The sequence below is a fragment of the Brachyistius frenatus genome, unplaced genomic scaffold (assembly GCF_029030835.1).
Source record: "Brachyistius frenatus isolate BFR_SWC_R1_liver_20210118 unplaced genomic scaffold, ASM2903083v1 Contig_2, whole genome shotgun sequence".
Taxonomy (NCBI): domain Eukaryota; kingdom Metazoa; phylum Chordata; class Actinopteri; family Embiotocidae; genus Brachyistius; species Brachyistius frenatus.
In genome coordinates, this window is record NW_027210601.1 from 4,837,423 (window position 1) to 4,854,258 (window position 16,836).

Below are 16,836 nucleotides of genomic sequence, written 5' to 3' on the forward strand. Positions count from 1 at the left end.
GAAAGACATACGGTAAAAAACAGGCAACATTATAAAGCCTTAGTATTCTACCCAGTAGCCCCTGAACTGTTAATATAATAACCAGAGTTCATGTGTCAGCAGACACCTGATTAACTCAAATCTGGTCACTTGTATTTTGTGCTGCTGTTTGAAAAATGAACTTAGTTTCCTTCTGTGTAAAATCAGTTGTTTGAGTGACACTTACATGCACACACTCCTTTTTCGTACCTAGGCTTGTCCGAGCTGTAGTCACAGTACAGTCCCTTGTGGTAGTCGCACGTGTCTGCTTCGTTGCACACCTCTCCCACCTGCCGGGCGCAGGTCTTGCAGCAGTCGCAGCCATCCATGAGGAGGCTCACGCCTAGCGGGCACTTGGGGGTGACCTCCGGACACTCGCAGGGCCACTTGCAGTACTGCCTGCGGATGTACAGGTCTGCAGATGGCGATGTGATGGCTGCAGCAGGCGGCATGGCAGTGGAATTCAGGGAGTAGGCCTGGAGAGGGGAAAGTGGAGAGAGCATGAGCAAATTAAGGCTGTATAGTGAGATTAATATGGTGAACACCAACTTCCTTTTAAAATATATGTAGTTTAATCATGATATGCAGTTAACTTTTTAACCATTTTACAGAAATAAATTAGCATTTGTATTATGCATATAATTCACCTCTAGATCATCATAAATAAGCCTTTATATAAATGTGGTATCAGCAGCTTCAGTAGCTGCTGTTTCGGTGTGGTTGTGCAAGGCCAAAATGCCATCTTTTATTGCATGAAAGGTATTTGATCCCCTGTGGCGAGGCAATATTCTTAATATCCTTAATCCTGAATCCTTTCATATCCAGCCCTCTTTGGTAACCCTGTCTGAGTAAGTAATTGATCTGAAAGGTCTAAAATCCCTTATTTATAGTACACTTCTGCTTCACTGCCTGCATTAAGGCTAACATGTGGTCATGCTGTGCAATGAATTAGATAAGACTATAAAAATGAATTAAACACATGGAGGAGATAATCTTATTAAATCAATGTCAGGGACTAGTTTTGTACGTACTTAACACTGGTGTCCCATCACCATGTTTAATATCTGTAACTGTGCTGAACACTTAGAAAATCCTGCCAATGAAACTTAATTTCTCCCCATCAGTGTGTTTTGACTCTTATAAGCTGCTCTGTGTAGCCAAGATCACACAGTAAAGACCTTTGCAGCTCTTAAAAGCAGATGTTCTCAGGGTAACAGGCCACACGAGGAACATTAACGGCCCAGTGCTCAGAGATTTAGTTTTAGACGGTGGATGCACGAGTTTCAGCCCAGGAAACTTGTGTTTCTGATTTACAATTTATTTTTCAACAACAAATGGCACACTTGTGAGTCTAAATTTAATTATTTTTGTTTTGAGAACAGGGTGTTACACTACAGGTCAGTTTTGTAGTAATAGCATAATGAAGGATCTTTATGACTAAGATTGCAGCTGTAGCAGACACCATGTCCATCATAACTACCAAGAAGTGAAACATTTGACTGGAGGTCACATACTGCCCGTATAGTCATAAATCATAACATGAGCCATATGCTTAGAACAGCAGTAAGGAGCTGCCCATCCATAAAAGACAAGCATACACACTTAAGCCGCAATTAATGAGAAAACATGCTTAATCATCTTAAACATGGCGTAGCCTGTGTCATTTTTCAGAGCTTGTTCTCAGCCCTTCAGTGGAATTATGGCCATATTAATAACTACTCTGTATGGCCTTGAAAGCTAATGCAGATAAATTAGTTTTAATCGCCGCTGTGCCACTAAGCCATTCTCAGAGGAGTTAATTTAGCCTCCAGCCATCAGGCTAATTTTACAGAGGGAAAAAAAAGAAACAAATAGAGCTCTCACCAAGAATGGGGATCAGAGAAAGTGTGTGTTTCTTCAGTTAATTATGAAAGCTTGGGCTCGGCTTAATGTAATCATCAACCTTAATATCATCTATCTTTGCATTACTTTTATTTAAGATATTTTTCCTTGTGTGCGTTTGTGTCAGGAAAAGGTGAAAGTAACTGAGCACTACATTAATCAGAGAAACGTTTAAGAAAACCGAGCAAGACAAAAAAAATGATCTAGTGGTCTCGAAATGTTCAGATTTAGGCTTTATGATTTACACAAGTAGTTAGCATCATCGCCTCACAGTGAAAAGGTTCTGGGTTCAAATCCAGGCCCGGGCCTTTCTGTGCGGAGTTTGCAAGTTCTCCCTCTGCCTGCGTGGGTTCTCTCCGGGTACTCTGGCTTCCTCCTACCATCCAAAAACATGCACATCAGTTTAATTGGTGGTTCTACAAATTGCCCTTAGGTGTGAATGGTGTTTGTTTCCGTCTGTCGCTACGTGTTGGCCCTGTGATGGACTGGCAACCTCTTTGCCCAAGGTGAGCTGGGATAGGCTCCAGTCCCCCCTCTCCCTCCCCCTCCCTCAAATGATTGCAACGGAAATACAGATCATGAGTGACACATAAAGCCATTGGAAAAGCTGTTCTCTAAATAACCGCAAGGTGGCACTAAAATATAGCAAACGGTGGAAAGTGAACCTGCAGGATGACAACAGCCAGCATCACACACTGCCAGATTCACCCCAAAATGATTGAGGACGATAATGACTTGTCTTCCGAGATATCAATTTAAAGGCTATATTCAGGACAGTTAGTCTATTCAAATGATTGTGGCCTGGTCTATTCTGTCAAACGCCAAGAAAACGTTAACATTTTTGAGGGGATCACAAGATGACCGTGTGGGAATAATTTGTGGAAGAATGCACAAAAAGGAAGAAAAAAAAAAACCCAACATAAATAACACAGGAAAATATGCTAGAAAGTCTGTTATCATAAAAACAAAAACCTAATAAAATTTTTTTTAAAAACCTAAGCCGTCACTAAAAGCTACTGAGGTTCTAAAAACAGACTGCAAGTCCCCATAAGAAGCTACGTAGCTTCTCATGATGTAACTAGAAACAGTGACGCTTTCAAATTGCAGAGATGCACATTTTAATAATTAGCCTATATTAATATAACTGACAAGTCTCCCGCATCCTAAAACCGAGTGAAATATGCAGCTTGCGCATTTAAAAAAAAAAAAAAAAAAAACATATTTGAGAAATGCCTCCTCCGTCCCACCTGTTGAATCCCGGCTGCTGTTAGAATCCACAACAGGAGCCAACTCATCACTGATGCGGAGCTGCACATGCATTGAATCCAGAATGATTTCCGTGATTAAACGCGCGACACGCCGCTCTCCCCAGGTGTGCTACATCCTCGTCCCGTCGATGACATCTCTGCGCGCCTCTGTCTGCGTCCGGACCTGCTCTGACGGCCTGTTAAAGAGTCCCGGCTGACGTAAGGTCTGAAAGGACGAGTCCCGCATACTTCTGGCAGTTTCCCTTTCTTTCCCTCCGCTCCACTTTCACCCGCGCCTCCTCTTAGGAGCACTGGTGGTTTGGGCGTGTCTGAAAGATACTCTGCAAGGACTCTCTGACACTGTTACTGTTACTCACTGTCATTTAGATCACACATCTCTTTCATTGTAGACTTATGATCCTGCTCATTTTTTTTTTTTTTATTTTTGCATTTGGTTTATTTGCTCTTGACTTTGCTCATTGTGTCATATTTACTGTGCTAAATTGCAATCATTTGAATGTGGTTTTTTTTTCTTTCCCTTTAATGTTGCTAATTTGGGATTGTTATTTTCTAATCAAGCCCTAAAGAATCGCTGATCTCAGCCCATTTTCATCCCACTTTAACACCTCTACCTTTAATGGCCCAGCTATAGGTTCCAAGAAAATAAAGCTATCTGAACTGCGGCGCTTTTAACAGTATTTGAATAAATCCACTACACGGGTTTCCTACCTCTTACCTACTGTGTGTATTTTCAGGCTCTCACTGTGTCTGGCCCCCAGATGTTCACTCTAAATCAATGATGTCATCTATTGAGGAGTCTGCTACTTTGCTTTCCTTCCAGTTTCCTGGAAATTTGACTGTTTCACTTTGAGATGTTACAGATGAGGACTAAAAAAAAAGAAGCTCCATTTTACAATGCTGTTCAACCACATGGAAAATGTCTTATTTCTCGCTGTAACACATTGCTACTGGTCTGTTGATGAAAGGATCACTCAGAATGACCAAAAGCCTGAGAGAGTTTGCCTCCGGAGGCAACAGAGAGAGATAGAGAAAGAGGGATGGATGAGAAATGAGCACTTTGTCAATGACCAAGGTGCCCCAGGTCTGAACCCCTATTATTTACAGGCAGTCCTCTAATCCCTGTCACTGAGCTGTCAGCCTCTGAGCTGATCTGAGCAGCGCTTCCCTCTCTGCTCTGACCGAGATGACCCAACCCTTCCACAGCACAATGTGCCCACTCTCTCTCTCTTTCTCCCGGTTGCTTTCTTTCTCTCGAGCTCAATTTCTCCCACTCTTTACTTTTCCATATTTGTTAAGCCCTGCTCCTCCTCCTTTCTCCCCCTCCCTCTCCTTTCTCCTACTCCAGTCCACTTCCATCCACCTCCAGTTCAGTTCATTGGCATTTAAAAAAAAAAAAAAATGCTTTACCTGTTCTAAGCTCTCAGGTTTCTTTTCTTTTTTTTGACTTAGTTAGTCTTTTTTTTTTTTTTTTTTTGACATATTGTCAATAATGCTCTTGTTTCTGTCACGCAGAATAGCCATACAATGCAATACCACCGAGGGCCGCTGGGGGTTGGCTCTAAAAAGCCAGAGGCTCCAAAGACTCCCATCAAACATTTTTTCCACTCGTCATTTTGGTGTTGTTAGCTAAAGTCCCTCTTTCTTATTAGTTTTCTGGCAGTCCATCTGAAAAAAATTCCGACATTATTTAGAACACGGGCCTCAAAAAGCCGTGTTTTTGAAAATGTAACCACAACAGCATTATATTGACTCAGGCCGAAATGTTTTATCCAGTTGCAGAAAGAGGACAATTTCTTCATTTGTTCACTTGAGAGTGTTTGATTCGCCCCCAAAGAGCCAGTTTTGGTTCAAAACATTACATTCTTTTAAAGAAATGTTCATAGGAGCAGTGTTGTTAGTCTTTTAATTTTGTGAATGAATACCCAATGTACATAAACATTATCAGCCTTGTTTCAGTTACACAAGGTAATATGATTAAAGACCAAATACACCAAAACACTTCTAAATCTGTGCCTCTGTTGCTTTATCTTTAAGTGAAAATGTGTTAAAATACAAGCTGAAAATGGTAAGAGCTTATTTATAAAAGTTTCTATCTATAAGTGACTAAAATGAGGAACAAACTAAAAACAGACAAACATTCATGATCGGTGACAGTAATTTTGAGACAGCCGCAAACCTTGAGAAGAAGTTCTTTCATCCCTCATTTACAAAGATTATTTAGAAATCTTTGTGATTTACAGTGCATTATTCACTTAATCAGGCTGTCTCTTTCCTTCTGTCTTTAATCCTCTTGCTTTTCAACACTTGTCAGTCACAAACTGGCTCTCTCACACACCACGAGCCCTGCCATCTTCCACTGAAACAGAGACAGAAAAGTTTCAAACCGCAGATCATCCAGACTCTCGTGTCTCATGTCTGCATGATTTTCCACTCTGATATGATAGCAGTATTAACTGCAGAGCTTTACACAGACCTTCAGTATGCATCATCACTGTGGGTGACTTCAGTCAAACCATTGGTCTGTGCCAAATCATCTGTGGTCTTCTTTTCATTATTTTGCTGCATTTAACAAAAATATATCATAATGAAAGCCAGGTCTGATCCGATTATCGCTCTGCTCTCACATGAAGTGGATATGAGGCTCAGTTTGTCAGCTGACTTGAATTCAGGGTGTTTAGTGATTCAGTTGAAGTTTAAAGTGGATGTTTAAGTGAGGGCAGAAACAAAGAACTCAGATATTTAGAGAATAATGACCTTTACATTTATTTTGCTTTCACATTTATGATGCAAAAACAGGACAAACCTGCTTGTATACATTTGTTTGTTGACCAGTAGTTTGACGTATAAAATATGCTTCTTAGTTTAGGGAATTGGAGGAGAAAATTGACACCGTATCTGTCCACTAAATTAGTCTAGCAGTGATTAGATTAACTTAATATAGAAAAGACTATAATGAATACTATAATGAAGCCTTTGAAGGAATCTTTACATCGACATACATGCTTAGTCAATACAGCTGACAGACAGTAGACAATGTTTCAAATACAAATGTTGCTGCATATCAAGGTGGACAACCAAGATTAGTGTCACCAATTGAGTATCCGACCAAATGTAGAATATGGTCCTAATCTGCCCTTCGGTTCCTGAGTTTAGGTGTTGAAAAAGGAAAGTGTTTCTGCAGAAAATGATGATGTCAGAGGGAAGTTGACCTTTAACCCTTTAGATATAAAATGTCATCACATTCATAACGATCGTACAGACGTGAGGTCACTGTGACTACAACAATTTGTTATGCACTAGCAGTGCAGTCTCGTCACCAAATATAGTAAACAAAATATAACATGTTAATTAGTCTCCTTTAAAAGTACTGGTAAGTATACTTTGTGACCGTTTCCCTGTGTTTACAGTCATGCTAAGCTATGCTAACTGCCCATTGGTCGTATAGTATTTACCGTGAAAATAAATGAACGAATTGCCAAAAATGTGAAATTATTCCCTTCACTCCAGCGTGCATTACAAATGCAGACACGTTTCTGTTGCTCATTTATTCATTTCAGGGGTTAGCTATGTCTCCATTTGATTTGCATATACTGAAAGCCTGGGTTGAGACATGCAATCTGGGCACACAAAAGGTCAAGGTCAACCTTGCTATTCGCTGACCCACTGTGTACTGTATATTAGTATGTGAACCCCAGAGTGCTCAACAACCCTGTATGGGTGCCAGAATAAAATACATCACCCCCTCAGTGTTGTGCAGTATCTACCCCATGGGAGGGATGTAGACAGTGAAACACCAGGTATAAACAGTGTGACAGATGGCCTGATTACAGGAGCTGACCATCTATGACTCGAGTCCTGCATAGGCGGTCAAACTGAAAATCCCCTCATTAAAATCCCCTCAACTCACAGAGAAGCCTTGAAGTCAAAACTGTGTTTTGGAAATCTTAGAGCTTCAAAGTCAAGATGGAGTCGGTAATCCTCCTTAGAATGGAAGAATGAGTTTACAACACCTAGAGGCGACCAAAAACTGGTGAGGTGATGCATAAAAAAAAAAAAAAGCTCCTTCGTAGCACACTACTAGTGTGGGAACATTTTCGGAATATCACATCACTCCTTCGCAGCTAGCAGACTCATAATAGATTGTGAACTGCTGGAAACAGAAGAGTATGTTTCCTCCACAGCCTCAAATACAGCAGCTCAAAACCAGAAAAACAAATCCTCGTTAAAAACATAAACCCAGTATTACCACTAAAATGAAAGTTTGCAATGATTAGAGTAACTTATAAATTAAAAAAGAACAATTCAAACAAAAATTACAGCAAAAAATGCTCAAATCAGGCAGTAACTATAGCCATGCATTTTAAAGGAACAGTCCAACATTTTGGGAAACTGTTTTGATGTCTGCGGGATATAAAGCTCCCACAGACAGGCAGTTAGCTTGGCTTTGCATAAACTGAAAATGATGTGGGCTCCACTAACCTACAGTAACTGCCTGCTGGTGTGAGCTTCATATGTAGTTTACAGTCGCAAGCATGGTGAAATTCTCATCATTAAAATCTCAGCAAAAAAAGCTAATTTGTGTGTTTCCCAAATCCTCAAACTATTCCTATAAACTTGACAGACATGAACTTTGTGAGCTATATGTGGCCTTGCATAAACTATAGGAGTGGCTTGTTTGTGTGTGTGTGTGTGTGTGTGTGTGTGTGTGTGTGTGTGTGTGTGTGTGTGTGTGTGTGTGTGTGTGTGTGTGTGTGTGTGTGTGTGTGTGTGTGTGTGTGTGTGTGACAGAGAAAGGGCATGGCAGGCTGTGCTCAGACTGGTCCAGTAATTATACTGTCTTTATATAGCTGTGGTCTGAGTCTCCTGGACTGAGGAAAACATCTGCTGGCTGAACAGATACAAGAGTCCCACATGAACTTAGTGCAGTTTAATAGTCAGCAGTCTCTCTTGATGGTTGCATTAGTGAGTACTGTTTACCATGTAATACAGAGTAATTGATGACTATTGACCTGTGGCATTGTTGGCCAAGTAAAGACATGTACAGCTCATAGCAACCATGCTCAAAATAATGCCATTTAAAGTCCACAATTTAAACTTTTGATTTTATGACTTTAAAAATTATCATATTTTGGACGACTTTTTTGTCATAATTTGGATGACATACTTTAGTATGACTTTTTTTAATCATAATTTGGACATACTATAGTATGACTTTTTTTTTTCAAATTTTGGACAACATGCTGTATGTAGTATGACTATTTTGTCATAATTTGGACAACATGCTATAGTATGACTTTTTTTTCATAATTTGGACAACATGCTGTAGTATGACTATTTTGTCACAATTTGGACAACATGCTATATTATGATTTTTTTTTTCATAATTTGGACAACATGCATGAAATTTTTTCTAATTTTGGACGACATACTTTTTTGTTGTTTTTGGACGACTGTTGGACGACTGCTTTTCATAATTTGGACGACATGCTATAGTATGATTTTTTTTTCATACCCAACAGATCAATTAAGACAGCATTAATCTTAACAGCAATACGAAATTTAAGGGCCCATTCTGAAGTCCAAGACATATTTTAAAATTAAAATTGTTGTTTTCTTGTCTTTTAGCTTTTGGTTTGGTTCAGCTTTAACTTTTTAACTAAAAAAACTTGAACTTTTGGGTATTTTTTTCTTGATTATGAACAAACAAAACCTGAAAAATGAAAGGAAGAGAAATAAAATGTGATTGGCCAACAGGAATATTTCAGTGCTGTACAAAGTTTCATGTTATTGAAAATTCAACATCGTTGTGAATACAGGTAATTTAAGCTGAAATTCCACACATCACATCAGCCTTGTCACTTGACTGAAGTCCGGGCCCAGACATGTCTTCTGTTAATGTATTGTCCATGCTGGTACTTTACCAGCCTATAAGCATTATACAGTATTCCTTTGCATGTATGTGCAAATGAATGTCTGTGTGTGTCTGTCTGAAGCCGTTCGCAAGCTAAGTTTCACATTGCATCCATCTCGTAAACTCATGACAATACACCCGCACCCAGCTTTTTGCAGCTTTTGTTCATTTGTTGGGCTTTTAGCAGGCGAGAGGTGACATGCAGTCAAAGCGAGGGATTAAGGATGCTGCAAGATCCCAGGTGCTCTTGAGATCATGGCTTTTAACAAACGCTGTCTTTTAGGGCATCTGTGTGTAGGTCAACAATAAGCAGCCCAGTGAGGTGTATACATTTCAGCTCAGTATGTGTTTGGTTGTAATTCAAACCAAACACCGGCTTGAGTTCCTTTTAGCTCTGTGGCGACATTGTTTTAAAAAAACATAAATATGCCACAGTTTGTCCTCTGCCCTCTGTCTCTAAATGGCTGACCTCAGCATGTGTGATTGTGAAGAGCTTTCATTTGCAGCCAAGAACTGACTCAAAGTGCAATCTAAGTCACAGATGGGTACAACGATCAGAGTTCTGCTGGGACTTTTCACCAACTATTTATCACAATCCCTCTAGATCCTGTGCGTATCTAAATGATTGATGGGGCTAAATGACTCTGAGGATTTCTCAGGCCTTAATGCCAGATCTCTTACATGAGCAAAGCATCCCCTCAACAGTCATGGAATCAGTCAATACTATCAAGTCGATGGCTGCGAATCACAAATTCCCCAAATAACCCACGTTTGAATGGACTTAGACGGGAAGCCATTGTATCATTGAAATGTGACAGCACATTTTAAGTTGAAGGTCTACGTTTTGAAAGGTTGTGAGAATCAGATGTGCCATCAATAGCAAAAGGAAATGGATAAAAAGATTAGAATCAGAGGCAGAGTACAGGCACCCTTATCTGGTCCATCAGTTGAAAAATGTAAAAGGTTTAGGGGGATCTTGGAGACATCGTGGCTGAACGTATTTTCTCAAACTGAAGTGAAGCCAGACGGGATTAAAAATCGAGCACAGCTCTGTGTGGGTTTAGTTGTCCTGCTCTGTAAAGTTGGTAATGGGAAAAAATAGAGGACAATTACACAGGGTGAAATACAATCTGCACACAGTGGATGTCTCCTCAGCGATGTCTGCATTCAACCATGAAATATACTACTACACAGCACATGAAAGTTAGAAACAAAGTCCGTAAATATAGTTGTGACCCCGGGGTCAGATTCTCCACAACGCATGTGGCTGCTGACAGTTGAATTACGGCCTCAAGTGTTTTTGTTTTATCATTACAAATGACTCCAGTCTCTACTATTGACAGTACCTCAGAGTTTATCAGTTTTATCTTACAAATAAGATAGCTTTGAATTACTTTTTGATGTGTCATCCTGAAAATCAAATAAACCACTTGAGTAAAAAGGGCGAGTCTAAAGTTGAAGACAAATACAAAAAAAACAAATGAAATACAATCACTTTTAAATAGCAGAAATAGCTATGTAAAATTCTTCTCTTGGACTCTGATGAAGGAACGTGAGCACTGTTCATTACTGACTTGATACCTTGCACACTGATGACAAAGTAAATTCTAAAGTTAAAAACATCAGGCAGGAATGCCAGGAATGACAGAAATGACAGGAATCATGTTACATGTATTCAGTGACAGTGACAATGAGCACCACAAATAATTTGTACCCTCCCAAAAATACATCAAATGGAATGCTGTTTTGTTTCATTATCTTTAGTTAGATTGACTGCAAAACTATGAATCTTGGGGTTTTTCAGGGAATACATGAAATGCACAACCATCCATTTTTTTTTTCTCGAACGTTTTGAGTGTCAGCACAGACAAGCAGAGGTCATTCAGAGGAAAGCATCAGTGCTCATAATAAAGTGCAGTGTGAGCTTCAATACTGCTGCATTAAAAAAAAGAACGTACTGTATGTTGAGACATGTTCAGACAGCAAAAAAATGGTCTTTCAAGGTAAACTCAGAAAACTAATGCTATCCTGTGAATCTTTTGCTGAGTTGCAGCCACAAGTACCAATTACAGGCCTCTCGGAAATGGTACAAAAATAGTGCAACAGCTGCACGAGTAAAGAAACTCAAAGTCAGCGATTAACAGTAACCTGTTACATAGCATTTTTTTTTTTAAAGGTTGGCTAACAAAGGCCACCACAAACTACAAGTCAAACCAGACCAAGTAAGTCTGTACTATAGCAAAAACCCTAGACTGTATTGAACTGAACAAGGATGTGTTTTATGAATTCAACTTTTCCTTTTCAAGAGGAGGACTGGGTTATTTTTTTCTCTTTGAAGTTGTAGAGTTTCACATTAAATAACTTTTACTGTTCAGTTATGCCTCATATGGCTTAAGTATATTCTTAAAAAGGAGATTCCTTTCACACATAAAAGCTCTTTGAGTCTGCTGTATGTGTTACACACTGCATTTCAATCTGTTCTGTCTCATGTCAAACACATGTGTGATGTCGGAGCTTTTCTCCACCAACATCCCGAATCTGTGACACGACCTATATTCTAGTAAGGTCACAGTTTAGACAGCCATGACTAAACAGTAAATGGACCATGAATTTAAGAATGGCTGGCAATACATTTTCACCATTCCACTGAGGATTGTTTCTCAGAAAAGCAATGAAGCAAATAATCTGTATGGAGTGCTAGCAGGACCTGAGTGATTTGGAAAACCAGCCCACGGAAAAATACATTTTGAGGGTTTCCTTTATTATGTAACACTTGCTGAGAGAGCACAATCATTAGCTTGTCACTGGTTACCTGATATCCCTGAAATGATTCAGCGTGTTTGTGCTCAGTCGCATTCCTACTTTAAACCATACTGGTAAATAGGATTATTGGATGTCAATAACTAAGATTTAAGTGAACTAAATGAAAAACAGCACCCCAGAAAATGAACCCATCTGTCAAGATAGTCAAGAAACACGATACCTACATGACCCAATCTGCTCAGGACTGTGAATTATACATTCCTCACAGTTATACATCACTCATTACATGTTTCCAGTTAGCAAACAGCTGCTTACACCAAAGTTGACTATAACATTAAAGTCTTTATCAGATCTGGCTTTGGGCCTTTTCTAGGATTTACATGTCTTAAAAACAGCAGTGTGCCTGTATTTGTTTTTAGGTGGGTGGAAGTACTTTCACAGGTGCACAGCGAAAACATCATGAAAACAGCTCGCTGCCCTGTAATAAGTGGGCAACAGATGATGACGCAGTGATAAACGGTTGACTCCCATCTGGATTGTTGAAGGGACCGAGTGAGTCCGCCGATGCAGACTCTCATTATGGGCTTGACGGAGCTGGCTGGCAAGGCAACCGATAGTTACCCTGTCTTGGATGTGCAGGCTGGCATTATCTTTGATGCCTGCGTGTGCAAGGGTGCATGTCACGGTGGAGGGTGGGGCTGCCAGAGTACACAGGTGGCCCTCATGGAGTCGCTGATTACAGAGCTTGAATGACGCTCAAAAATGAGAAACACTTTCACTCTCTGCTGAGCACACCTTTGGGGATTAGACTGCAAAGGGACTACTTAGTTTAATGGCATAATTTGTGTGAGAATGCACCTCACACTTGTATGCGTGATGTCAAACTGTCCTAGAGTAACCGCAGGTAACCTTACTGAGAATTAAAGGGGCACTGGACAGATTTCACATATCAAAGTCAGTATACTTGACATGGGAGGAAAACTGCTCAGCCAGTAAAAACAGCTGGAGGTAAGTCTTCAGGGGCTCTGGAGTAAGTTAAGACTAGAGACAAATTTATACGTAGCTGTGGAGTCTGAATGGAAAGGCATCGGGTGACTAACAAAACTTGCTATTGAGTTTTATTACGGTAAACATGAAATCACTGTGTTTTGGATCCGTGCTTGAGATTAAGAATCTGAATACCTAAAAGTGTATCTCTCTGACATTTACACCAGTGGTGGTGTTTGCTATCTATTCTTAAAGTTTTGATACTTAAGAATTCATAGCAAGTGCAGTTTCACACAACAGTACACACTTGCTGAGCGTTTACTTTGTCATTAATACAACAGAAAAGTAAAGGTTTATCCGTCACAGCCAAACAAACCAGTTGAATGCATCTCAAGTGAAGCAGCAGCAGTAAGAAGTGCTGGGTTTGCATTAGCAGTAGATGAATGCAGCTCTGATAATGAGAGTAAGGGCTAATATTGATGAGACCAAATTAGTAGCACTGGATAGCAGGCATGCGCACACACTGTGAGTCCCTTATTTATGTGAAGATGATTTAATCCAATGAGGAAATGGCATGCTCCACCGCAAACAATGACAATTTCTGTATGTATTAATTATCAATTACAAATACATTAAAACGATATTGCTGACCATGAATTATTGGTTGTATTATTTGATTTCAGACCAGGACATGGATGAGATAAAGTGGCATCACAGAAGAAGCTATTGTGTTTTTCATTACAAAAGTTTATCCTCATGTTAGTTATTTGGCCAAGAGGGTCTATCCATAGTTCTTTTAAGTGCCTTCTCTTAATGTGGCTGCACTTTTAATGGCAGTTCACAGAGATGTCAGTGATGTAATTCTCATGACTAATACTTTCCGAAGCCATTAAGTCAGGTTTCATTTATTGTAGCAGACGCAAATGAATGTTTCAGGGCTGGAAAACATTTTCAGGTCTAAAAGTTGCTGTTGTTGTTGATTCACTGAGGAACTCTGGTTGTGCTTCACTGCCAGGAAAGATTAAACTGAGGACTATTTTGCAGCTCTGTGCTCTCCCTCATCACAAGCTCTGCGATAATGATGCAGAGGTTTGCAAAGAGCGACTCAGATTTCTTAATGTAATTTCATCCAATTATGTTACCAATAAAATCACCAAAATGATTCTGTTGAAGTGGGCCCTGGGATAGAAGTCTGTCATTACAGTTATTTTAAATCTCGAAATAAGCAAATACAAATAAAACTCATCACAGGATTATTCCAGGGAATATTTATGAAAGCTCAGAGGAATGCATTAATGGATGTGAGAAGCAGGGAGGGCTGATTACTTGTGCAGATGGATTCTTGGATAAGATGCTCCAGATGCCTGAATGACCCACATACAGTGACCACGTTACATTAATGATTACAGGCTAACTGCTGCAGGATTTTAGGCTTCTTTGCGCAAGTATTTTTGGCTCCAAGTGTTTAAACCTATAAAGTCTGTGGATAAAACTGTGGCTAAAAAAGCTGCAGATACATTCAGATGCATGTATAAGCAACACACACCCGTTCCTGTCAATCCTGTGGTTTTGAGTCCGGTGGGGTCAGCCTTGCTTCTGAATTTAGATACTGCTTATTACAGTGAGAGAACACAACAACCACATAAGAACTAACTCCTCATGTCCGAGCATGTGGAATGTGTATTGTTTTAAAGAAAAGAGGAACTGTGGAGAGATTCATTATAAAAACACTCACATCTTGCTTCCAGTGCCTACCAGAGTGGCTCATACCGCATGAATATATCTTGATTTAGATGATTACAAATAAATCATGATGGGAATTCCTTGCAGTTAGTAATTTTGTAATTTTAGACGGAGGGCGTGGAAGTCACTTTGCCTTGAAATGTTCAAACACATCCAGACTCCAACACTGTAGCCTCTGGCAACTGTGGCCAATGTCAGCCACAGACAGTTGTAGTCTTTACGAGAGTTGGAGAAAGACTGTGTTGCCCAGAAAGAGTGGTTGCAAATCATCTACCATCTTCAAAGCTGAAGCACACAACTTCCCCAACATGTGTTATGAACCGGCACTGAGACATCAATCATTCAGGAACTTTTCAACAATTACCCACGTGAGAAAAGTTCCTGGCAGCAAAATATCACCTTTACAGCCGAGGGAATACCTCCAAACATCTGCTGCACCTCCTCTATGTGTAGTTTCTTAATAAAGATGTTTGGTACTTTTTGGTATTCTCCAATGACATGGTACAAGGATAAAGTTGTAATAACAGTAATTGTAATGGTAATAATGTGTGTAAGCTCAATGCCCACTTATGATTTAATTTATCATTTGTTTTATTAACTGCACAAGCCAATACAATATCATATGATTTTCCAAATAAACACCTGCCTGATCCAATTTTAGACAAAGACAAATTGAGGCACTTGAGACGCAAAGGAGTCTTGATTAATTTCCTTAACTAATAGGCAATCAGTTTCACATGTCTGTCAGACAAAGAGTCCATTGAGCTGGAGGTTAATGTGCATGGCCCCACTGGTTCACCTGTGTTATGTGTGCTGGTGACTCACTGGGCCTTGGCACTGTCAGTGACATGAGCCAGGACCTGAATGGAAAAACAGAAAATAATAAAGCTGTGAAGGCAAGGAAGAAAATGTTCTAAAGAGAATTGTTGTTGATTAGCCTTGGAGGCATATTTAAATCATTTACCTCTTTTTGCATTGTATGTTTACATATTTTCCGATTTATACCCCTTTCCTTTTTTTAATGTATTTCTGTATACTTGCTGTTTTATCATTTACATGTGTGTGATAAAGTACTGTCATGGACTATACTGGAGATACTTTTACTCCACATTACAGGGGTAAATATTGCACTACTGCCAGAATCTGACAGCTATACTTAGCCATAGCTACTTTGGAGATTAAGATATTACATACCAAAGATAAAATAATCTCATAAAAAAAAAAAAAACATTGTTAACAGGAATGCCAACAGGCACCCATCTCTAGCATATAAGTGCTTTTCCTCACTTATACTTATGTCCATTATGCTGATAAAATTTTCCCTTGGAATGAACACAAGACAAAAAGTCTTGCACGCCTCAAAGTTGTTGGGGAAAATAAAAAAGAGATACAAATTAAATCCTATTTGGAAACTTTATAAAGAAAAAAAAGAAGAAAAGTGTCTACAGGAGATGTGAGAAATTTTGATGATGAAATTAACCCAGTTGCCACACAAGCTACATGTTCTTGTATCTATTTTCATCGACAACCGATGAAGACTTCCTTCCTTTCTGGCAACCACAATAGTCCTGGCATCTGACACAAGCCTCTAGCCACCAAGCCGCAGTAGCTGCTATTACCTACGCCCATAGCAAAAAAACAGTTCATTTCAGCATGAAATGCTGCTTAGTTGCAGTTCAGTTTAAACATGATGTGATGTGCGACTCTGTATACACACACACACACACACACACACACACACACACACACACACACACACACACACACACACACACACACACACACACACACACACACACACACACACACACACACACACACACACACACACACACACACACACACACACACACACACACACATGCGTAATGAAGCCATTGCCAGCTCAATGTTTTCTAGTACAACAAAAATGTGCAAAAACTTTGCAAGTTCCGCAGTGACACAGACAGGAAAATGGTTATAGCTATTTATCAAGATAAGATTTAACAGTGAGGTTGATTTCATGCTCTGTGTACATTTTTGTTTTTATTGCTTCACTGTCCTGCATACAGACAAGAAAGGTGGCAGGAGCAAGAGGCCTAATGGTCTGCAGCTGATTTATCCAGGTTTTAATATGGAAAATTCATGAGCTAAGTTGACTTTAGAATAATAAAGTGTGGTTCAGAGGAATATTGTTATGTAACCAGGGCTTTGAGGCTCAGATATATTAAATGCATCATTATATAGTTACTGGGGTGGACTTGATAAAAGGTAAACTGGGTTTGA

The 16,836-nt window shown here is 39.6% G+C and overlaps 1 protein-coding gene across 3 annotated transcripts in view; it reads right to left on the reverse strand.

The window, feature by feature from the left end:
- Nucleotides 1-16,836, reverse strand: part of ccn4a (cellular communication network factor 4a) — a 34,035-nt gene that overhangs the window by 3,814 nt on the left and 13,385 nt on the right. The window contains exons 1-3 of one of the 3 annotated variants that reach the window (XM_069695119.1): nt 3,147-3,200; nt 2,171-2,275; nt 206-494 (exon numbers count right to left, since the gene is read on the reverse strand). In XM_069695119.1, the coding sequence (XP_069551220.1) occupies nt 206-470 (265 nt within the window). In that variant the 5' untranslated portion in view covers nt 471-494; nt 2,171-2,275; nt 3,147-3,200. Of the gene's footprint in view, nt 1-205; nt 495-2,170; nt 2,276-3,146; nt 3,627-16,836 lie in introns of those variants that run through there. The other 2 variants (XM_069695111.1, XM_069695130.1) reach the window with 2 other exon arrangements.